The sequence below is a fragment of the Grus americana genome, chromosome 13 (assembly GCF_028858705.1).
Source record: "Grus americana isolate bGruAme1 chromosome 13, bGruAme1.mat, whole genome shotgun sequence".
Classification (NCBI taxonomy): domain Eukaryota; kingdom Metazoa; phylum Chordata; class Aves; order Gruiformes; family Gruidae; genus Grus; species Grus americana.
This window is the reverse complement of record NC_072864.1, coordinates 14,495,146-14,516,525: the sequence shown is the minus strand read 5'-3', so window position 1 is coordinate 14,516,525 and position 21,380 is coordinate 14,495,146. Positions and strand designations below refer to the sequence as shown.

Sequence of the window (21,380 nt, the reverse complement as noted above, 5' to 3'; positions counted from 1 at the left end):
GTGGTGTTCTGGTTATTAGTGAGGAATAGTAATGTCAAGGAGTGTTCTTAGTTTAAAAAAATCTCCCCATTGTTAGGTTCCTGTAAAGACCATTATGAGGAAGGAACACTGAGCACAGTAGCACAGTACTTGGTATTTGGTGTGTCACAATGTCATCTGAGACATGACTGATTACCTCTCTTCTGGTCCAAGTTGGTAAAACAGATAGTAGCTGCTTGGGTGTCTTTGGTTTTTTGTTGGGGTTTTTTTTGTTGTTTTTTTTTTTTTTTAAAGTTTGAAAGAATGAAAATTAAAAGTAATGAGACGGCTTCTTAAAGTAGTTTCTGTGAGTAACAGACTTGGTGGTGAGAATAAGCAACAGGTGCTCTCTTGGCCTCCTGAGAGGCAAAGTAACCTGGAGGAAGGACTTAAAGGTTCTTGTTAAGCCATGTGGGCAAATGGTAGACAGTGTTATCTAGCAATCTCATCACTTTGATGTAAGTGAAATGTCATAATTGATCTGTTCAGCTATCTGCTGTCAGCTGCTTGACAGAGATGCATTACAATACTACACATGATCTGCGATTCATTAACCTATCCTTAGCTGTGCTAATGCCTGGGAGCATTATACTTAGACTCAGTTATTTGAAAAAGAATTAAATAAAAGGAGGGGAAGAAGTCAGGACTTGCAAGACAGTGTTTCATAACCTGCTGTGTTAACAGTTCTGTCATTAAATATATAGCAAAAGAAAAAAAAGTTTATACGGTGATTGTTAAGGTTTAGTCAATCTAGTACTGCAGTAACGTTGTGCTCTTGTGAGCTGGGCGATATTGAAAATATATCATGCCAGGGGCGCTTGGGGAGACTGACAGTGCTTGATAGACCCTTGTACTGTGCAGGTGGATTTCAACCAAGAGCTGACATTAGTAATGTGTTAAATGTCAGGTTCTTGGCCTTCTAAAGCAAGTGTGGGCCAGTTCCTGGTACGCCACCAAACATTGCAGATGGACATCTTCTGTCTGATCTCAGTGGGAAACCCAAATATTGGACCAGATAGACTTATCCAGACTATATGGCATATCTTGCCCTTGGAAGTTATTCCTCTAAATTAGAGCCAGTGCCCATTTCAGTGCTTGCCATTTGTCATGAGAAGTGGTCTCTTGCTGCACCATTGCTCTGTGGGCATGATTTACTACCTTTCATGTGTCTAGGAAACATGCTGTTCATGAGAAATTACTCACTGGTATAGGGCTTAAGTTTTCAGAAGTTTCGTTACCCTAAAAATGTTTAGTTACCTTTTCATTTAGGAAAAAACTAAGAAGTGTATGTTAATGAACTGCAGCACCTAGATGTAGATTAAATAGATTTTCAGTGTAACTTGAAAAAAATGACAGCTGGTTTCTAAATATGTAAAGGATATTTATTAGTATTTTTTGCCTGAGTAGTGTTTAGCAGACGTAGCCAGATTATTTTGAGTTTATCTGCTGTTTGTTTTTTTCCTTTTTGTAAGCTCCTGATGTTTTACCACACTGAGTTCTTCATCCTCTTAGAATTCTGTTTCATTGCAACCACTGCAAACTTTTCCCAAAGCCCCCAACTTCTTTATTAAGCTTTGACTTTGTTTAGGCCTTTTTAAAAAGTTTGGTGTGGTTTTTGTTTTTTTTTTTCTTCATTTACCTACATATTTTCAGCCATCTCTGGTTTTACTGTGTTGTTGGAAGCAATGCAATAATCTAATGAGATGATCTGTTTGAGCAGCTGGTTTTAACCTCTGTGACATTTCTTGTTTGGGATATAAGCCTCTGCTGTTACTGTAGTATGTGCTGTAGGGTTTTTTCTTTGGTGGTGTTTTTTTTTTCACCCCATCTTTGTGTTTTTTCCTTCATTTGGCTCAGAGCTGGCAAGGAGGGGTCATAACTGAACTGCAATATCATAGATTCTTTGTGTTGAATGTGAATTTTTCTCTTTGTTTGCTGACATCTCTCTCTCACAACTGGGAGAGCGTGCAGGGGGTTGAAGCCAAGGAGGAATAAACTCTGATTTCCCCCTTGAGAACAGAAGGATCTTTGGCATCATCGGTTCAAGGTCACCTGTCGTTCTGGTTCTCCGGCATTTGTGTTCCTTTTCTCTGGCATTCCTGAGATACTTGATACCTTGGAGATATTTTAAAGGTATCCAACAACTTCATTTCAGTTCAGCTCTTAACGGAACGGAGGCAGTTGCCTACACACACCAAATTACAGTGCTCATTTTTTGTTACCTGGAAGAAACCAGCAGAAATCCACAGGAGACCAGTTATCATCAGAAACTTTAAAGTTACATCCAGACTATGATGGAGTCTTGTGGATCACCAGTTTGTTTTGCCAGTGACAACATGGAGTGACTGAGCATAGCACTGCAGTCTACAGAGGTCCTGCAAGGTTCGCTGGTATTTGTTGCTTATACAACACTTCAGGTTCTTCAGATGTAAATTGGGGAGTATTGAAGATGAAGCAACATGTGTTGCAGTATATAAGTGCAAAATGTTGTCATAAGCAATAGCTCCTCACAAAGAAAAAGTGAGTTGCTATTGCATTTGTTACAATAATGGTACTTTTTTGTGATGTCTAAGGATAGGTATGCTATGATCCGTAATATGGAGCCTGGCAATTTAGGATTTTTCTCTTTTTTTTTGGTAAGTATTAAAAGGCTTGAGACTGTCAATGGAACTGAATGCTCCCTTCAGGCTTCTCAAGCAAGATGGAAACATTTGGCACTAAATCAACGTTTGGAACAAAAACTGCCTTCTATTGTAATTCAAAGCAAAAGGAATAAAAGTTTTTTTGCCAGTATTCGAGCATATTATCATCCTGAAGGCAAAACAATCAGATCCATTGGAACCATTTTTTCTTTTTGTGTGTTTGCCAGCAGTTCAAAAAGGGAGAGAGAAGAGGAGGGAATTAAAAGAAAAAGGAAAAGCTGACCTTAATAACTTTTTGACAGATGTTTAAAACGTCTCACTGTGGGCCAAACGATGTTTCCTTCTTCTCTATCCCTCATCCCACTCGTAATTTTGCAGTTGTTTGTGGATGCACAGTACAATGTAAGTAGCGTTAGAAGTCAAACAGCTGTATCTGAGCAGGAAGCAGTGTTGGCTGTATCTTCCCTGATGTATGTATCTCAGACAACACTAGGAAGGAATATTTGCTGCATGTAGCAAGTATTCTCCATAGTGCATTATCTTACACATCTCACAGTGCACTGAGTAGGTATTAGGTGGTGAAATCTGTTCCATGTAGCTGGAATACACAGTGCGTGTGGCTGAAGCTGGAGGAGGAGGAGATGGTTTGTGCCCCTTGAGCTGCAGTCGGGCAGGTCTGCTTGCATAAATGAATCTAAATTCAGAGATTTCCTTTTTGTTTTTTTGAAGTCTCCTTTTTTTGTTTTACACAGCATTTACCATTAGCGTCCATTGTATGTGAGGAGGATTAAATAATCAGAGTTATATGAATAATAACAGCAGTAAATAACAATGGGGCAACATTAATGCTTTTGGCTCTCAATTATTAAATAATTAAGAAGGTTCAAGATTTCAAAAGACTCCCATTTGCCCACAAGCATAGAGGCCAGCTGCGCACTTTTATCGTACTTGCATTGTTTCACGACCGTGCGTGCTGTGCCTGTAATAGCACACTGCTGGTGGCAACTTCAGTTCTAAGTATGCAACTGTGGATGACTTTCTGTGGCTAGGTTTCCTTATTGAAATACTTGCTGCAAGTTGTCTAACTTTAAATATAACAATCAAATGACTCTACTTTTTCTTTTTGTCCCTAAGAGAACAACATTCAGCTGGTACTTTTGATTTAATAAAAATGTTGACCGTTTGGGTTATTTGTCATTGAAAGAATTAATTACTTAAAGGCATTTGGTTGAAAACTCTGATTCTTTAAATGCAGTAGTAGAGTTGCAGAACTTTTATTGCCAGTGTCCTATACTTTCAAGATAGACCTGTGTATTTTACTGGATGATGTGCTTGATTATTGAAATATATGGAGTATCATAAAACTTATGCCATACTATGTCAGACCACTGTGAGAATACCAGTGACTTTAAAATATTTTTTGATCAGGAGAAGTGACATGGCATGAAATGCCGACTCCCATCAGCTTTCACAGGCCAAGTTTTCTTCTAAAGTCATTACTTGGTATTCAAACTCTCCCTTGAAGGCGATGAACAGTCCAAGTATTAAAGCTTTTGGTATCTTTTGCAAAGCCAGTTATTGGCCTCTAAATGTCACAGAACCACCAGGTTGGCTATAATTATTTGGTACCCTTGGCAGACATAACAATTTTTAATTTTTTTTTTATTGTAAAGGTAAAACACTTTTTTTACAGAAGTGGCAAGGACTTAATATCTTCTGAAGAGGGTAATTTTAGTGCCGCTACTACTCGGTGGTGTGTAGGGGAAGGATTTTAATTTCTAGAATGTCCTATCTCATACAGCAAATTCATTTTAAGAATTATACTTTCTTCCCATATGCCCATTTCAAAAAATAAGGAAGGGATTGGAGGCAAAGGGATGCTCGGTATCCCAAAGCCTATGGATTTGACGTGGTTCCGTTGTTCTGTCACACCAGCACTCCTGCGGCAGCAGGATTTCCCTGCTGCTTTCTGCCCCCTCTCTACGTACACACAGCAGTGAAAATGGACCTGGGAGAGCTAGACGCAGTCGTTTGACACAACGTCATGTCTGGCATGGAACAAACTGCTTTATCTCCTGATGCCGCAATTCATCCTCTGTGGAAGAGGACTGACGCTCGTTCTGTGTTGGACTGTAAGGATACATTCATTAATGTTTCTAAAGCATTCAGAATTGTGGCAGTGCAGGCTGTGCAAATATAAAGTGACTATCTTTCTGTTCTCTAGTGACCGACTAATTTTTGTAGTAGACACACTGTGATTCAGAAGTGAAAGCAAGTCAGTAACAAATTGTTTAAATAAGATTTATGATTTAATAATTTTGTTGCTAATAGCTAATAGTTGGACTAATTCTGCTGTGCCTTCATGAAGATTTTTTTTTTTAAACTCTGTTCACTTTCATAGCCTGGGAGAAAGATTTAATTTTAGAAGTTTCAGTTGACAAAGACATGCTGGTGCTAGATACGTATTTCAGATCCTTGTCATTGTACTCTATTTTTAAATTCAAGTGCCAGCCAACCTAAAGAGCACACCCTATGCTGCACGCTCTGCATCCGTGCTACAAAGCTGAATTCTTCCAAGCCTCAGCACAAGGCCACCAAATTTACTTTTATATTTTTCCTATTTAATGAAGAGAAATGCTCTAGTAAGTTCTTTTCATTATCACAGAACTAAAACTGGTCATAAAAACAATCCTTCTCCCTCCAGAGGTCTGCTCAGGCATTGGCAATTGTTAAGATACTTGCCTATCAACAGCCACTTGAGAAAGAATTTTTTAAATGGTTTTGTGACGTCAGGGAGGTTCAAGAAAGTATAGTCTGGTGCCAAATTACCTCCATCATTGAAAGCACGCAGTAAGAAAGAGATAACACAGAAATAAATCTTTTGTGCAGTAGCTATCTCATGATATGCTCTAGCGACTCCAATAAGTGAAGTTGTCTGGTGTAGGAATAGCTAAGGAAGACGAACTTTCAGACCCTCATTTTCTAATTTATGATTAATGAAAAGCCAACCTAATCTATCTGACATCCTGCTGTCTGGACAGAATGTCTGCGGGTAGCTTGGACCTTGCAGAGGGAAATGCCCTGACCAAGTTACAGCCTACAAAAGTGAACAATTTAAGTATGATGGACAAAAAACTGAATCTCTTGAATGAAAAGATGGACAAACTGTTGCATTTCCAAGAAGATCTGACAGGCAAACTGCAGCGAGTGAACAAAGGCATTGATGATGTAGAAAAAGGCATTAACAAGCTAACAGTATCCCGAGCAGCTCCTGACGAGACAGATGCCATGAAAAAAGGCCTAAAGGTATCGGACAGTACTCACCAGGCTGATATCCAGAGCATATGCTCAGAAGTGTTGAAATTGATGAAAGCTGCCCAGCTAGATGCCTCGAAGCATAAGGAGAGGCTGGCCAAGATAGAGAAAAGGGTTGATACACTGGATAAAGTGATTACATTTGTGGGAGAAGTTTTAAAAAATTCTAAAGTAGTGGATTTTATTCTCAAAGGCATTGTGCCCTGGAAGAAGGGGAGTCTGCTGGAAATCCTTGTTGAGGTTGGTTTTGTTTTACTGTTCTTCATATTTCTCTTTATGATGCAGCAGGGTTTTAGGCTCTTCTGCGGATTTGAATAACGTGTAATTCAGGTTTTCCTTTCAGTATTGCTGCTACAGGTTACTGCTGTGACCTTTGCGTTGCGAGGCTCTTAAGGCAGAGTCCAAGGCTCAAAACGTGCCTCACAGTCTTACGTCTAAGGTTCCCAAAGTGCGCCAGGCAATCCTGTAACAAGAATGAGGAGTAGATTGCTGCTGTAAAGGAAAATTCAGCTTCTACCAGTGCTTGAAGATCAGCAGTGTCATTCAAATTAGGGACTGAAATGAGGCCCCAGTGAAAATTATGAGCAACATACTAGAAGCATTTTGTTGTTGTTGTTGTTGGAAGAAGCTTCTGTTTTCTTGATTGATCATGAATTCTGAACACAACACCAGTTACTAAAACCTGCGCTGACTTATGGTCATATTACTGAGCAGATACATGTCCTTAGACACATAGGTTGTCTTTAGCTACATCTTTATGATGAACCTGTGACTTTATCAACAACTTCAACATTGTTCACTCCTCAAATCAAATAGTTCTTGTGTTTGCAAGTTCCTACACATCGATTCCTAAGCATTTCCTAATTATTGAGGACAGTGAGGGAGGAACAGGCAAGGCAGGTACGTAGTTGATACGGTGTTTTGGAATTGATTAACCTTGTTTTTTAAAAGTTACAGGCATCTGGAATTAGTTTTAGCTAATGGGAGGGCTCAGTTTTCACTGTGGCTTGTATCCCACAGTGGGGAAGAAGCGGAGGAAAACTGCGAGAGTTGGAATAGGTTTGCTCATTCCAAGAATCTCCTTGTATGTAGAGGTGTGATTACAGTAAGGAGAACTTAGATCAAATGCAAGTGTCCATGTGTATCTTAATCCAAATATTCTTCACCAAAACTGTAAAATGTTTTGGTGGAAGGTACGCATGAACTTTTACAAGAACAGGGCAATGCTAGATGCTAGCATACCTTTTCAGGCTTTCTGAATGCTCTCCTGGTCTCCCTTTTTAAGTGCCGGAGGCTGGCAGTGAGCTAGACTGTTAGGAGACAGAAGAATTTATAAAGAGTTTCTTTCCATTAGCGTTGAGAACAATAAATCATACATTAAGTATTAATCTTAATTCCGGATAGAGATGCAGCTTGTACTTGCTTGCAGTTCCAGTTTCAATTCTACAGGTTTTTAGAGAAATGGAAAAGTTTGACATGTTTTGGTTAAAGCTGTATTGTTACAAGTTCTTGCCTGCAGTCACTGTAAAATGCCTGGAGACAGATACAATCCATAGCAGGATTTACACCTTGAACCGGGCTGACAGTGCACAGTGTGTCAATGGCCAGGTGAAGATGAGTATAAAGATGATAAGCTAATTTTGTTTCCAGATTGTCAGTTTCTAAGTGAAGTGAGCAGTAAGGAGGGATGTAAATAAAGGGAGGTGATGTGAGGGATACTGGAGGAATGTTTCACATGGACTTCTAGCATACTGTTGGGATTAGTTGTCAACTAGGCACTATGCATTGCCTCCTCATCGGTGTTTGCAAAAGGGGAGATTGAAGGAGGTCAGAACTTCATCTGAGTTTTATGCATAGGTGGATAGAGACTGAGAGGTGAAGTGACCTGCTGTTGGTGCCCTGATGGACTGGGGGGGGCGGAGGTCTCTGTCCCAGGCTCTAACCACTGCCTTAGTTGTAGAACAGCCCATGTGTACTGAGCAAGCGAGGAGTTTTATGACTAACTCCGGTTTTGCAATATGACCATCATTGTTCTCCTTTTTTGTTTCTGGTCGTGAACAATTTTTGAAATTGGAGCATGAGGTCAGTTATAAGACCTTAAGATATGTCTATACTTTGATCACAGGCTGCTGAGTGATATTTGAACTAGGCTTGAATTAGTGCGGTAGTGTACGTACGTGACCTAGCTGGGGTAACGTGGAGCAAAGCACGAGTGAATTTAAAAACAAACTGGCTTGTGCTGAGCCACGTGCTAACTTGGGTCTGGTTTTTGCCGCCTGTTTTGTGATAGCGGTATAGACGTGTCCAAAGAGCTCCACAGTTGCACGGGGGTTGCACACAAAAAGATTTTGCTACCTGCTTGTTCCTGTTTTCCAGCCTTTGCTGTTTTGTAACAGCGTGCTGCTTATCACGGAGCTGGCTTAGTGCAAGGTTACTCAGTATGGGGATGGGAGTGGGGAGGTCATGTTTTCATTTCTGAGTGAAGCTGTTTGTTGATGGTGTGACAGCATTCCAGGGATGCCATGGGAATGCTCATGGAAGAAATTTTGCACGGTTGGAGTCAAATTAATAAAAGACTGTGAATTGAGCTTTATAGGATCCAAACCTCTAACTTATTTAAAAAAACCAAACAGACGGAAAAACCCACCAGCGTTAAACTGTCACTTATCTGAGGCTTTCTTTGCACGTAGGATTTTGCAAGAATAATGTTCCCCCTGGTCATTGTTGCAGGTTTGCTTAGAGCTGTAATAAAAATGGTAATGATTTTTTACTACTTTTACTCTTTGGATGTTTTGGGTTTTGGGAAGGGGTGGGAGGGGGGTCTGTTTTGGAATCCATGTGGTTGGAGCATGAAAAACTTAATCCTTAACCACTTTTACTAACAGATGAAGGGGGTGATTTGCAGCAGTCTTGTAATCAGTTATCTGCAGAAATATTTTAAATGTTGTGTATTTGCTTGTACGAATAAGGATAAGAGGCTGCTCATCGCTAGATTTTTAACTATATGCCAACCAAGAAATATGTTATGCCTTTTCCTCTTTTTGTGTAATGCTTTTTGCTAAAAACTAGTTACTTAGTTTTAATTTGATTACAAACATATTGCTGTGTGAAGTGTTTAGTGGTGCTATTACAAAATATCCCTCCTCTGTGCTTTCTTAATTGGAGGAAGAAATTTGCTTAAAAATAAAAATCTGCCACTAAAAGACAGTAAGTCTATTTTTTAACCATGCCAAAGGTGACACGCGTAATGTCAAGAACATACACAAGAGTTACCGTAAGCTAGAGGCTCTTTTTTGGTATCACCTGTGTCATAGCTCAAATGATGAATCTTTAGACTCCTTGAGACAAATATGTTAAGCAATATCTTTAGAGATATTGCTTATCTTTCAATCACCAGCCAAAAAGCAACAGAAAGACAGTATAATTTCTTTTTCTAATCTCTCTCCTATGTTTCACATGTCATGGTGTTTAAGCAATATGAGTAAAGATGACAGGAGACAAAATCTCTGACAGCCACAGTTTTGGAAAGCAGTGAGCTGATGTTTTATCATTGTCATCTTGTTTTAGAAGTATGACCGTCTGCAAAAGTGGGGAGAGTCTGGAAGAAGGGAGTGAACATAGTAGTCACTAAAAAATCAGATGATCAGAGGTGTTAGTGTCTGTTTTACAGAGTCTGAATACCTAGTTCAGGTAGTTGGAGGAACCTAGTGGGAAAGAAACACTCTTGGCCATAACTGTTATTTTTGTGTTCCCCTGCCATTTTTAGGCCAAAGATAAACCTGAGGAGAGTGGTGCAAAACCTAAGCATGTGCTTAGTAATAGAGGAACCCAAACTGAAAGCAAGAAGCCTCTGGAAGGTATGTATCACTCCAGGCATGCTACAAGATTTGACTCTAGAATGTGCAGCAGACAAACTGGAAATTAGTAGCCTGCTGTTTCCCACTACCTGAATTACTCAAATGGAACTGAGTAACTTTGTCCACCAATACTGGGAAAATAGAGATGTTCTTCACCTCCTCCACAAGAACGTCTGTCCTCCAGATCAAACCGGACAAAACCCTAGAAGATAAAGAAAATAAAAGCAGAACCTTTGTTCAGCTGCACAGATTTTTTAGCTTTGAAATTACAATGGGTCGAATTGAGACAGCAGGACTTGTTTGGAGATACCACAAAGGTAGTGGCAATGTCACGTAGCAAACCTAATAAATTCTTTTCCCTTAACACATCTGAACCAGCCCTCCCTCCTCCCCCTCTTGGAACCAGTGACATGTTGACATTGGGAATATCTTTTTTTGATCAGCAAGTTTCATTGCCATGTCAGGGTTTGATTCCTATTTAGGATGCGTCTGTCAGGACGTTGCCCTGTTGCGTCCATTATTAATACCTGTGAGTTGCCATAGGGGTGAACGTGATGTTGAGCAGGCCCTGTCATGCTGTTGTCTTCACAAATTGTCAGTGAATCCTTTAAATTATGGACCATCCCCTTTTCAGCTTCATCGTTTAGGAAGTGAGAAAAATAAAGCAGACAGTCGGTCACAATTCTGACTCAAAAGCTACACAGGGTTGTGAACTAATCTTAATAGCTGGTGACCTGTGTGTGCTGAACCCTGAAAGAAATTACCCTAGGAATTTCCACTGTTAATACTCACACCTGTTGTCACGAGAAGATGTTGAAGAACTTTCTTGCATTTTCCACGAAAGGACAATAGGCATTGTCTCAAGCCCCAGCATCCCTTGGAGTCTTGCTCCGTGCATTGCTGCTGCTCTCATCAGGTAGGGGGTGTATCGGGTTTAGGAGTGTCCTGGCAGGGTCTGTAGTGCCTGAAGGATTTGTTACATTTGCCTGCAGAGTGATTTCAGATTTGAAAAGCAGTAAGGTGAGCCTCACAGGGTTTTTTTGTTTGTGTTATGGAAATCCAAGTTCAATCTATAACACGGCTAGAAAGCCACCAGAACAGTTAAACCTCTCATCGAGCCATCAGCATTAATAATGGCTGCCTCAAGCCTGCTGGTGTAAGGATTTTAAACCTTTTAGGGGGTTTCTTGCTACTTTTCATATGTATGTAACTGCACAGATTATTTTGAATGGTGGATTATTTTACTCCCTCTCTGTTTTGTTGTCACTTTTGTTAAGGATAGTTTATTAATGGCTTATTTTATTCAGAGACAAAAAGTGGGAAAAAGCTGGATGAAAACAAGGGAGCACGTGAGAAGGAGAACGCTTCTAATGCTGTAGCCTGCAAAGCTGACTCCAAACCCCAAGTTAAAGAGAGGACGACGCAGCAGCAAGCAGTAGAAGGTGCTGGCAAAACACACAGCCCCGAGAGCTGTCAAGAGCAAAAGGACGTTGGTGTCAAAGCTTTGAATCAACACAATGGTCTTCCCCTCGTAAATCAAGCTCATGTAGGCAGCCAAAATGTTCCTGCTAAAGCACGTGGTACGGACAGAGCCTCACACCTAGGTGCGTGCCACAGGCAGCTTGTTCATCAGAAACTTGGAGAGAATGAAAACAAACCTCCATCGTCAAGTGTGGCATCCCGGGAAGCTGTGCCCTCCACATCCCAGGCTATATCTCACACAGGGTGTGAAGTGACACACACCAGGTAATGGCCTTGTTGGTAGCGTTCTGTGTGATCTGAAACCGTTCCACGTGTCAGAAGGAAACAAAAGAAAGCCAGGTCACTGTAGGAGGCAGCTCCTGCTGAGGCATGATCTAGGGGAAAACCAGCCATGCTGGGAACGGAGCAGTGAGACCTTACAGGTGGTTAAGGCAAAAAACTCAAGGCAGCAAGGGCCCTTTGTAAATTTTTATGCAGCCAAGGAGTTAGAGGGCTAGATGTATGGGAGATTTTTATATGATTGGGGCTTCTGTGCATTAGAAATAGGAGAGTGACCACACTAGTATAGCTTAAATTGTTGTACCTTTATAGACAACTTGCTTCTTTCTAACTAACTCCTCTGTTCCTGTAACCATGGGGATGAGAGGAATTTGAGACACTAATATATGACAAAACCGAACAACTCGTTTTGATGTCATCAGTGTGTTTGTGGGGTTTTTAATGTCTTGGTCACATAACGATATGACCGGATTGTTCATTTCTTAATATCTGTTAGCCTAATCTCCTCAAATAGCTGTTTTGTAACATGTCTTTTATAATCAATTTCCTTTTAAATTATTTATTTAGGATTTGATTGTAATTCCATTTATTTCAATTAAAAATAAAACCAAAACCAAAAACTCACAACCAAAAACCCCTACCAACCAAACCCCGACAGTTGGAAATTCTGTGGCAGATTTTAACTGCCATGCCTTCTCTGGCTGGGCTGGTGGATATAAAGTTGTTTGTACGTGTATACGTATGGGTGATGCACACACTCTTACGTGTGTGTGTGTATATGTACATATGTTACTTGTGTGTGAAATTTCCCCATTGCTCGTGTACAATCTGAAGCCCAGACAAGAATGTGACACTACTTTTGTGTACTTTAATTTGAAAACTTTGACCTTGTACCAGTACGTCTGAATATAGGATGAACACTTAAATCTTCCTGTGCAATGGGTACTTCCTGCCTGCTGGGATTACAGGACTCTTCAAAAAAAAAAAAAAAAAAAAAGAGAAGAATAAATTACCCAAATGAATGAAAGAATGAAAGTTGTCCTGATATCAGCACATAGGGCTTCATGAGGGAAACGGCTCACTGCGAAGGCTGGCACCCTGGGATGTTTTTCTCCAAAGAGGCTGAGTGTGAGGAAGTGGCAGGAGAAAGTAAGAGAAGCTTTTGTTGCTGCGGCCTCTTTTCAAACATTCGGGAACCACTTTGTGTGCGTTACAGACGTTGTCACCTCCAAACTGGTTGCTGTAATAGCACTGAGAAAAGAGGAGCCTCCCTGTATTTTGCGTGTGGGTGTTAGGCTCTGGCTGGCGAGCCATAGGCACTCTGCTTCAGCAGCTGGAGCGGGGCCGTCCCAGGCGCCTGCCGGCGCGCTGCCTCGGAGGCTCCCCTGGGCTGCGCTCTGAGGACGGCTCAGGGTGTTGGAGAAGCAGTGAGGAACGGTTGCCGTTACCCCATGGAAGTCAGCGCTGGTTGATCGTGACGTGCCGGGCAGTGAACTGGGAGATAGGCAGCAGCTTCTCAAGCAGCTGGTTGGTTTGAGCAGGGGGGTGTCTGAGCTTGGGGAGGAGGGAGACAGAGAACTGGAAGGCAGAACCTAGAGTAATCCCCAAGGGGAGCTGCAGCCTTCCTGCACAGGGTACCTATTAAGTTTTTGTGTGTGAAGTCACATGAGGGTGGTGAATGGCTCTCTAAAATGAATACAACTTTTAATGAAGTCTGTAAGCCCACGCAGAAGCATCAAAAGAACATTGTGTTCCCCTGCTTGGAGAAGTGCCCAAGAGTCCTGCCGAGTTCAGGCTTGTCCAGATAGCAGTGGAAGTGTTTGCTCAGAGCGGTGTTCAGCTGCCCTGTAGCTCACTCCAGTGCGGTTTAGATTCATAGCACAACGCAGGGGCGTTAAAGATGCTGAAAATGAGAAACTTCAGACTTGTAATGCAAAAGTGGAAACATTTTATTTTATAACATTTTTTGTAATAAGGTAGCTGCACTGAAAGAGGCAATAACTTTTGGGAAAATGAGGTGCATTCTCTCCTAGACATCAGAAATTTTCTGTAATTGCTGTTGTATAAAACCTACTTTACAACTTCACAGGTTTCAATTCAGCCTCTCTGAAATCAGACTATATGCTTATGACAGTTGAAGCGGTAACAGCTGACTCAAATTATCACATGAATGTCTTTGATGGATTTTAGGAGCACAGAGAATTGGTTTTAACCCATGTTCTTTTTAGGAAACACGAGGAAAAAAAATACTAATTTTTTTCCAGTAGCTAGAATGCCAAGGAAAATAGTACTAATGGAGCAAGCGAGTTTATGAAAGTTACATTTTTAACAGAAAGCTGTGGAAAGAATGCTATCCCATCAGAAGACACAAACACAGATGTTTGTGCAAGTCAGCCAGCTGGAAGAGGACTGGGATGGATGCAAACCTTTGGATTTGTGGAGCCATGTGCACAGTTAGCCATTTCGATAATGAGCCTGTAGTTTGTGAGGGCAGTCACTATCCCCCCTCGGCCCAGGTGGGTGGTATTTTTTTAGACCAATGGTAATAGTTGCAAAAAGTGGGTGAGCTTTCAAATGAGGGATTAACGCCGCAGCGTGTGAGACATTTTGTGTGCAGCAGAAAGCAGGTATACGCACGGATAAGGACACAGAAAAAGCATCAGCACGCTTTTTGGTGGTCTCTGCTTAGTGTTGTATTTCTGAAGAGGATTGATACGGTTAGATTCCTTTTGATACTGTAGAAAGCTTTGGTTTCAGAAGCTTAGAGATTTTTTTTCTTTCCCCACAAAGTTACAAAAGCAAGGCTAGTCATCTGCATAAAATGTCAGCTGTTTTCTCTGCAGGATACCCATCAACGTACATATGACTGAAATGAAAGAGAAGATTAAGATGACCAAGGAAGGCAACTTAAATGATCACAGAGGTAAAAGTCTCAAAGTAAAATCCCCATCCTCCACACCAGCAGAAGTGGAAGGAGTTGAACAGCTGCCTGACAAATTAAAACTTCAGCAGAGTCCTAAAAACATCAGTACTGAGCCAAATCAAGAAGTGAAAGGCAACAATAAGCAAAATGAACTTGCACCTCAAACAGGAAAGAAACAGCTATTACTGAGCAAGCCCAAACCAGGTAACAAGGCTGAAGAGAAATCAGAGTTAAAATGCAAGCCCATAACCTCACAGAATACCTCTGCAAAGGAGCCTACGAAAGAACTGGTGGCAGAAGTGAAACTCCATCAAGAAACAGCAAAAGCAGAAGAATCCCCAACAGAGAGTAACTCTGAGAGGAGGGAATCTGAGTCTGCATCTGCAGGGGGAAGTGAAAACGATGCCCATCAGGGTACAGGAATGGCACCAGAGAAGACTAAGTCATTGGACACTAGCAAAGAGCTTCCCACACAGGATGAAATGGTCATCGGTAAGTTGCTCGCAGTTACTCTCAGACACTTTTACGTTGAGGATTTTGTGCTACTTGTGTGTTATATATCCAACAGTAGTTGAAGCAGTGCTCAGCAGACCACCTGTGTTCAAGAACATTTTGCCGTGAGTACCTTTGTAAATAACAAGTGAATTAACATTTATACAAATTCTTTTAATAGCAATTTTCCTTTTAAAGTGTGTTTTGGAGAAAAAAGTTCCTTTAAAATTGGGTGAAGTATATGTTTGTTTAGAAGTACGAGTAATTTTGAAAAAATCCATTTTCTTTAGATTAAGCATTTATTCCTTAAGACAGAGTCTGGAAGCCAGGTATGCTTCAGGAACTATGGACTGGAGCAGCAACGTATTGCAGGAAGAGTATCTTGCTGTGGTCTTTGTTGTGTTCTTGGCCATAGATCTCTTCTCGGTTACTGTGTGAATACTTGATTGCGTTGTTTCAGGGAGTACTCTTTCCTGGCTGCATAAATATGTGTGTATCCCAGAATGTACGTACATGGGTAGATGTCCTGACTTGATCTGGCTTTCTCAGCAGTGGCTGGGGATGAGTTGGATATATGTTAAACTGCATCCTAAGATATCTGGAGATTAATTGTAAAATTGCTTCGAATGGGGAACACCAAAAGTGGGTTTATGGAAGCTTTACCGTAGAAAAACTTGGACTTTAAACATATCATGGTTAACTGATTTAGCTTCACAGAAACTGATTAAACTTAATAGTTGTAACGTTAATGTTTACAGCTTTAACATGGACATTGTCTGCAAAAATCTTGCTGCTAGGAGAAACTTCCTGATTTTACCAGTAACTGTCATTGTTTATCAATGCTGTGTATTTGTGCTGGTCTTTCCAGCTGCCATATAAAGATTAAAAGAAGATTGAGTGTAATTTTTTCAAACTTCAAGATAATTTTTTCAGGTGACCTCTTCTGTTAATGTATAAACTAAGAGGTTGATCTTCTAAAGGTGTCCAGTGGATTTACTGTGTTAAAAACAAAAAAACCCCAAACAAACAAACAAAAAACCCTAAGCAAAAAAAAGGGTTGAGGTTCAGGAGGTGGGATCCTGTTCTCGGTTCTGAGCCTTTATTCCTCATCTGTAAAAGGCTGTTAGCAGTAGAAGTCCCTCACTTGAAGTAACAGGGAGATTTTGGATATTTTCAGCACCTCCCGTCTTAGGGCTAGCTGCAAATGCAATCATTATTTTACTTGCAATGCCACTCTAAAAATAGTGAAGGAATTGCTTGCTTAATGTTATCCAGATACTTCAGTGCTTGTCCGAATTCCAGTAGAAGAAAAAACGATGGTGTGGTAGAGCAGCGTGAAGCAAAGAGAAAAGATGGGAGAGAGGGTAGTGCACTTCAGTATAAAGTTCTGAGTGTTTGCACGAGCAGCTCACTGGCAGCAGTCAGAGGCTGGCTTGTCCGGGCGTTTGTGTTGGCCCCCAGCGTTTCCCCCTTAGAGCCCCACAGCCCCAGAAGCGCTGAGGTGGAAGAGCTGCGTGTCTGCATTTGTGCTCCCGGCTCTGCGTCAGCCGTGCCCGTCTGAGAAACTGGGCTCATCCCTTGAGGAGCAGCCATGCCGAAGGTGGGGGGCAGCACAAGAGCGTGGTTCTGTGGAACTGTGGATACTGGAAGCACAGAAGGCAGATGAGACTTTTCTTTACACTTAGCAAACACAACAAAGTGATGTGCATGTGCTGTGAATTGAAATCTTTGGTCTGAGGGAGGTGGAATTGAGCGCAGTGATGTGTGCAGAAACATCTCAATGACCAGCTTGTCTCCTTTTTAGATGACAGCCCTTCTCCTCCAGCTCCTTTTGAACATCGCATAGTGAGTGTCAAGCAAACAGAGGTAACAACGTGCTACTCAGTGTGTCGTCACGAAGTACTGGGGGGGTAAGTCTCCAGGTCCCTAATACTGTACTGCTGTTGGTGGCCAAGGCAGGGAAAAATTCGGTTAGCTGGGGAGCTAGAGCTGTCGTCTTCAGACAGCTCCAAGGTGTGCGTGGGTGAGGCATCTACAAACTCACTGCAGCCACAGCGAGCTTGAGACCTTCTGGGATATCATAGTTTCTGGGCTCCTTGTATCACCCTTCTGTTGATTTTTTTTGGGGGTGTGGGGTGTGGGGAGGTGTCCTTTAGATGACTGTTTTCATTTTCAGACTCCTGACTGTGAACTTGGATGACTGTTTTTTTGCATTTTTTAATAATCTTGGCCACAGCTGGTGTCATGAGAAAAATCTGTAACCTTCAGGCAGACAGATTCAGAGCATTTGAAGGCAGCAAAGCCCATTAGATCAGGCACCTTCCCAAATGTTTTTTCCGTGCCGAACTGCACATTAAAGAAAACTAAGGGAGAAGTAATAATTATTTTGACCTTACATTTAGTTTTCAGTCATAGGAAGTCTGCAGCTGCTTCAGCATTTGTATTCTTGTATCCTTACTTATCTGACAAGAAGGTTTGATTTACAGGCTGATCCAAGTACAAATATGGCTTAATAAGTATAAGCCTGATGATGCAATAGCAGAAAGACGGTGTTTAGAGATTGTCCCAAGGGGCATTAACGTATCTGGGTGACATGGGGGAGAATTTACAACATGCAAGAAATGCAGTCTGTGGAGTGGCTACAGTTACTGGTCTTACAGTCATTTAAAAAGTTATGAGATCAGGACAGAAATATCCTTGTTAATATACCCACTAACGCATCACTGAAGGACAGCAAGCGGGTACAGTTACAGAACCGAAAAAGAATATCATCAGGTCATCATACCGCAGTGAAATGTAGTAATACGAAGGGGGCATAATATTTTAATGTAAGCATTGAACAACTGGCTGGAAAGATAAAACTAATCCTTCATAAGCTGAGAGAAAGAGGAGATTCATGCTGCTGGCCACCTGATTCTGTTCACTTTGTACTGTGCTATTTTTAATTGACGATAAGAATAGTTGTATGAAAAGTTTCTGCAGTGAGCTGTGTTAAGCCCATTTCCCATCTTTTGTTTGGTATCAACAGGGGGCGTTTTGGGCAAGTTCATAAGTGCATGGAAATATCAACCGGTCTCAACCTGGCAGCCAAAATCATAAAAGTGAAAGGAGCAAAAGAGAGGGTAACTATGTTGCTGTGAACCCAAGCGAGCACGCTCTAAACCTGGCCTAATTGCAAGCACCTTAACACCGCTTCCCTGAAGCAGCCCTAAGAGTCAACTTGTCCGTGGGTAGTATCGAATACTGTGCAGTCTGTCTCAGTGAGTAGCAGCTTGGACTTCACGTGATTGTTAGTCAGCTCCTGTGTTTGTATGAAACCTTCTGTCCACGTGAGACCTGTGGTATAGCGGTTACTGGGTTTTACGAATAGTTGTATTTTAATATATTGGAATTTAAGAAGCGTATTTTGCTCATTTTTTGTTAATTTGTTATTTTTTCAGGAGGAAGTAAAAAATGAAATTAACGTCATGAACCAATTAAATCACGTGAATCTGATCCAGCTTTATGATGCTTTTGAAGCCAAAAATAATATAACTCTTATCATGGAATAGTAAGTTTAAATGATCTCAGGAATTGTTAGATGTTTGGGTTTTCTCAGGTCCCTGAAGGAAACAGGGAATGATAATTGAGGTTTGAAGAAGACTTGAGTGGTTTCCCAGCCTGAGAGAGAGTTGATTTCACTTTCAGAAGGAAAAAAAAAATATATGTTTTAAAGGTAATTTCTTCAGGTTAAAAATTATGTATTTGGCAAGACTACAGTTTAAACAGATGGTAAGGAAGGCAGCTGTCTTCAAGAGTATGAACGAAATTACAAGATTGTTAATGAACAGAGCTTCGCTATGGTTCATTTTTCATGTAACTGACAGGCCCCAACATTGTCCCTACCTACCAAATTACATAGAAGTGTTGTGGGTAAATAAAATCTCATCTTAGGGAGAGAGTGAAGGTGAGACACCCAGACAAGAGAAGAAGTGAAGTGTTTTAAGTAAATTTAGAAAAGACATGGAGAAGGTAGGAAGGTGACTAGTTATATGCATGGTCTGCCTCCTCTAATTAATTTTAGGATTAATAAAAATGCCTCCCCATTTGAAACTAAATAAGAATTTTGATCTATATCAAATATGGAATTCACAAAAGGGAGATTTCATGACGTACACCTGCTGCCTTTCCTGTGTCGTGGCATATTGCTGTACAAAAACCTGAAGTTTTATAACTGAGCTGAATTTCTGTTACAGAACTAATTGTTAATGACCTGAAGGAAAAAAGAATACAAAATGAAACAGCAAATATAAATATGATAAAATATTTAAAATATGTATATTGAAATTAATATCTGAAGTTTTTACCTTGCAGAACCTTGTCAGAGCTATATATCTGATGTAATTTTCTCTTAATTTTTGTGCAGAAATGAGTCCAATTTGTCAGCTCTTGTAAAATGAGGAATTTTAAGGTTTTTAACACTTTTCTATGTCAAAAATTTTAGTCTTGATGGTGGTGAATTATTTGACCGGATCACAGATGAAAACTACAATCTAACTGAGTTGGATGCAATCCTATTTACCAGACAGATTTGTGAAGGAGTCCACTACTTGCACCAGCATTATATTCTCCACTTGGATCTGAAGGTCAGTAGTTCATACTCTCCACTCTTTAGCGATGCTATGGTTTGGACCACCACAAAGTCTTTAGTTAAAAGAGTCCTTTCTCATTTCATGGGCTTCTGTCATAAAGAAATAGACTTATTTAATTCAATAGCCACAATGAATGGAGGTCTAGAGATTCATTACTGTTTTTTTCAGTGTCCATTTGGTAGCTTGCTTAGAATAGTGAAATGAACAGGATTCCGTGCTTTTGCCTCTCTTAAATGAGAAGCTTTTCATTCATTAAACAACGCCCTTTTGTCATCAGTGAAAAAACCACACCCAATAACCTCTTTGGTGAGAAATGCCTGCAGTCTTCCCTCCACTTCCCCCTGTCCCCTTGTAACTGTGTTCAAATACCTATTCACTATCTTCCTGTTCTTTGTACTTTTTACTACCTGGAACTGAACTGCATGACAATGTGTTCCTAAAAGCCCCTTAATAACTGATCTTTTTGAACAGAAATACCAACTGGTTTTTTTTCTACTTGTTTATACAGCGCCTTACACAAATTACGTTACACCTGGTTGTTGTGTAGACAGTTCTGCAGTTGTAATAAGTTTGGACACCATCATCCCTCCCATGCCCACCTTGAAAAATATTCTCATTGAAAAACACAATTTTTTGCCTTCGTGGGCAAACCTGAGGGTGCATTTGACATGTTTCTCGTGGCTTTTTATGGAGTTCCTTTTATACTTAGGGAGTAAATCCAGTGGGTAAGCCTCAACCATCAGACTGAGTCCCCTGTTTTACACAGGGGGGGCATTCCATTTCAAAATCTATTTGTCTATTTGGTGAAATAGAGGAATGTTGTTATACAGGAACAGAAGTTGAACTTCTTGATGGGAGGTCCAACCTAAACCTTTCACTAGCTCAATACACCAGTCAAATCTTTCTCTCTCACGATAGGAATAGAAGGAAAAGTTTATACTAAAAATAATCATCAAAGTCTCTGAGATTCTTATACTCTTTTGCTAGATCTCTTTCTCAAACAGTCATACATTTAACTCAAAATACCCTCTTTTCTTTTTGTAGCCTGAAAACATACTATGTGTAAATCACACAGGAAACCAGATTAAAATTATTGACTTTGGATTAGCGAGGAGGTAAGAGAGTTCAGTTCTGAATTTGTTGTAAAAAACAAAACCAAAACAAACCCACAAACCTCTGACATGTTTTTAGTAGTTCTTGGAGGGGGGTGGTTTATGCATTTTGGTGGCTCTATGTGAATGAGCTAAGCAGTATGCTGCTCCAGGCATGAGTTTTCTGCTGTGTGCATTAATTATCTAATTACTTTACCCAACAGAAATGTTATTTGAAAAAGCTATACTGCTGTTCTAATTATCTCAAAATGATTCCCCATGTAGAGCTTTTACTCTAGGGACTCCATGAAGGCTCTCAGAGACTTCTTGACTGCTGGGTTTTATTGAGCAGGTTCAAGTTTTGGAAATTATCTGCTAAAGTCTTTACGTAGATAAGTTGATTAAAGGAAAAAAAAAAAAGCATGTTTGAGCCATCCCATCTGAAACAGGAAACTTTCAGAGAAGTACGGACTTTTCTCCATTCTTTTACTTTGTTTGCATAAGTTTGTTAAAGGAAAGCTGTGAGTCATTTCCCCTAGAACAGAAAAGAATGACTCCTGTTGGTATAACGGTAAGAACACCAACATTTCTCTATTTCTTTTCTAAACCCTTTGAGGCTTTTGTTAAGCCAAACCCTGGTATATTCATGC

At 40.6% G+C, this 21,380-nt stretch overlaps 1 protein-coding gene across 4 annotated transcripts in view; it reads left to right on the top strand.

Annotated features, from left to right (window-relative positions):
• Nucleotides 1-21,380, top strand: part of MYLK3 (myosin light chain kinase 3) — a 38,076-nt gene that overhangs the window by 9,788 nt on the left and 6,908 nt on the right. For 2 of the 4 annotated variants that reach the window (XM_054840819.1, XM_054840816.1), the window contains 8 exons: nt 9,742-9,832; nt 11,140-11,578; nt 14,437-15,008; nt 16,813-16,918; nt 18,037-18,130; nt 18,449-18,558; nt 19,492-19,633; nt 20,684-20,754. In XM_054840819.1, the coding sequence (XP_054696794.1) occupies nt 9,742-9,832; nt 11,140-11,578; nt 14,437-15,008; nt 16,813-16,918; nt 18,037-18,130; nt 18,449-18,558; nt 19,492-19,633; nt 20,684-20,754 (1,625 nt within the window). Of the gene's footprint in view, nt 1-5,547; nt 6,216-8,665; nt 8,732-9,741; nt 9,833-11,139; nt 11,579-14,436; nt 15,009-16,812; nt 16,919-18,036; nt 18,131-18,448; nt 18,559-19,491; nt 19,634-20,683; nt 20,755-21,380 lie in introns of those variants that run through there. The other 2 variants (XM_054840817.1, XM_054840815.1) reach the window with 2 other exon arrangements.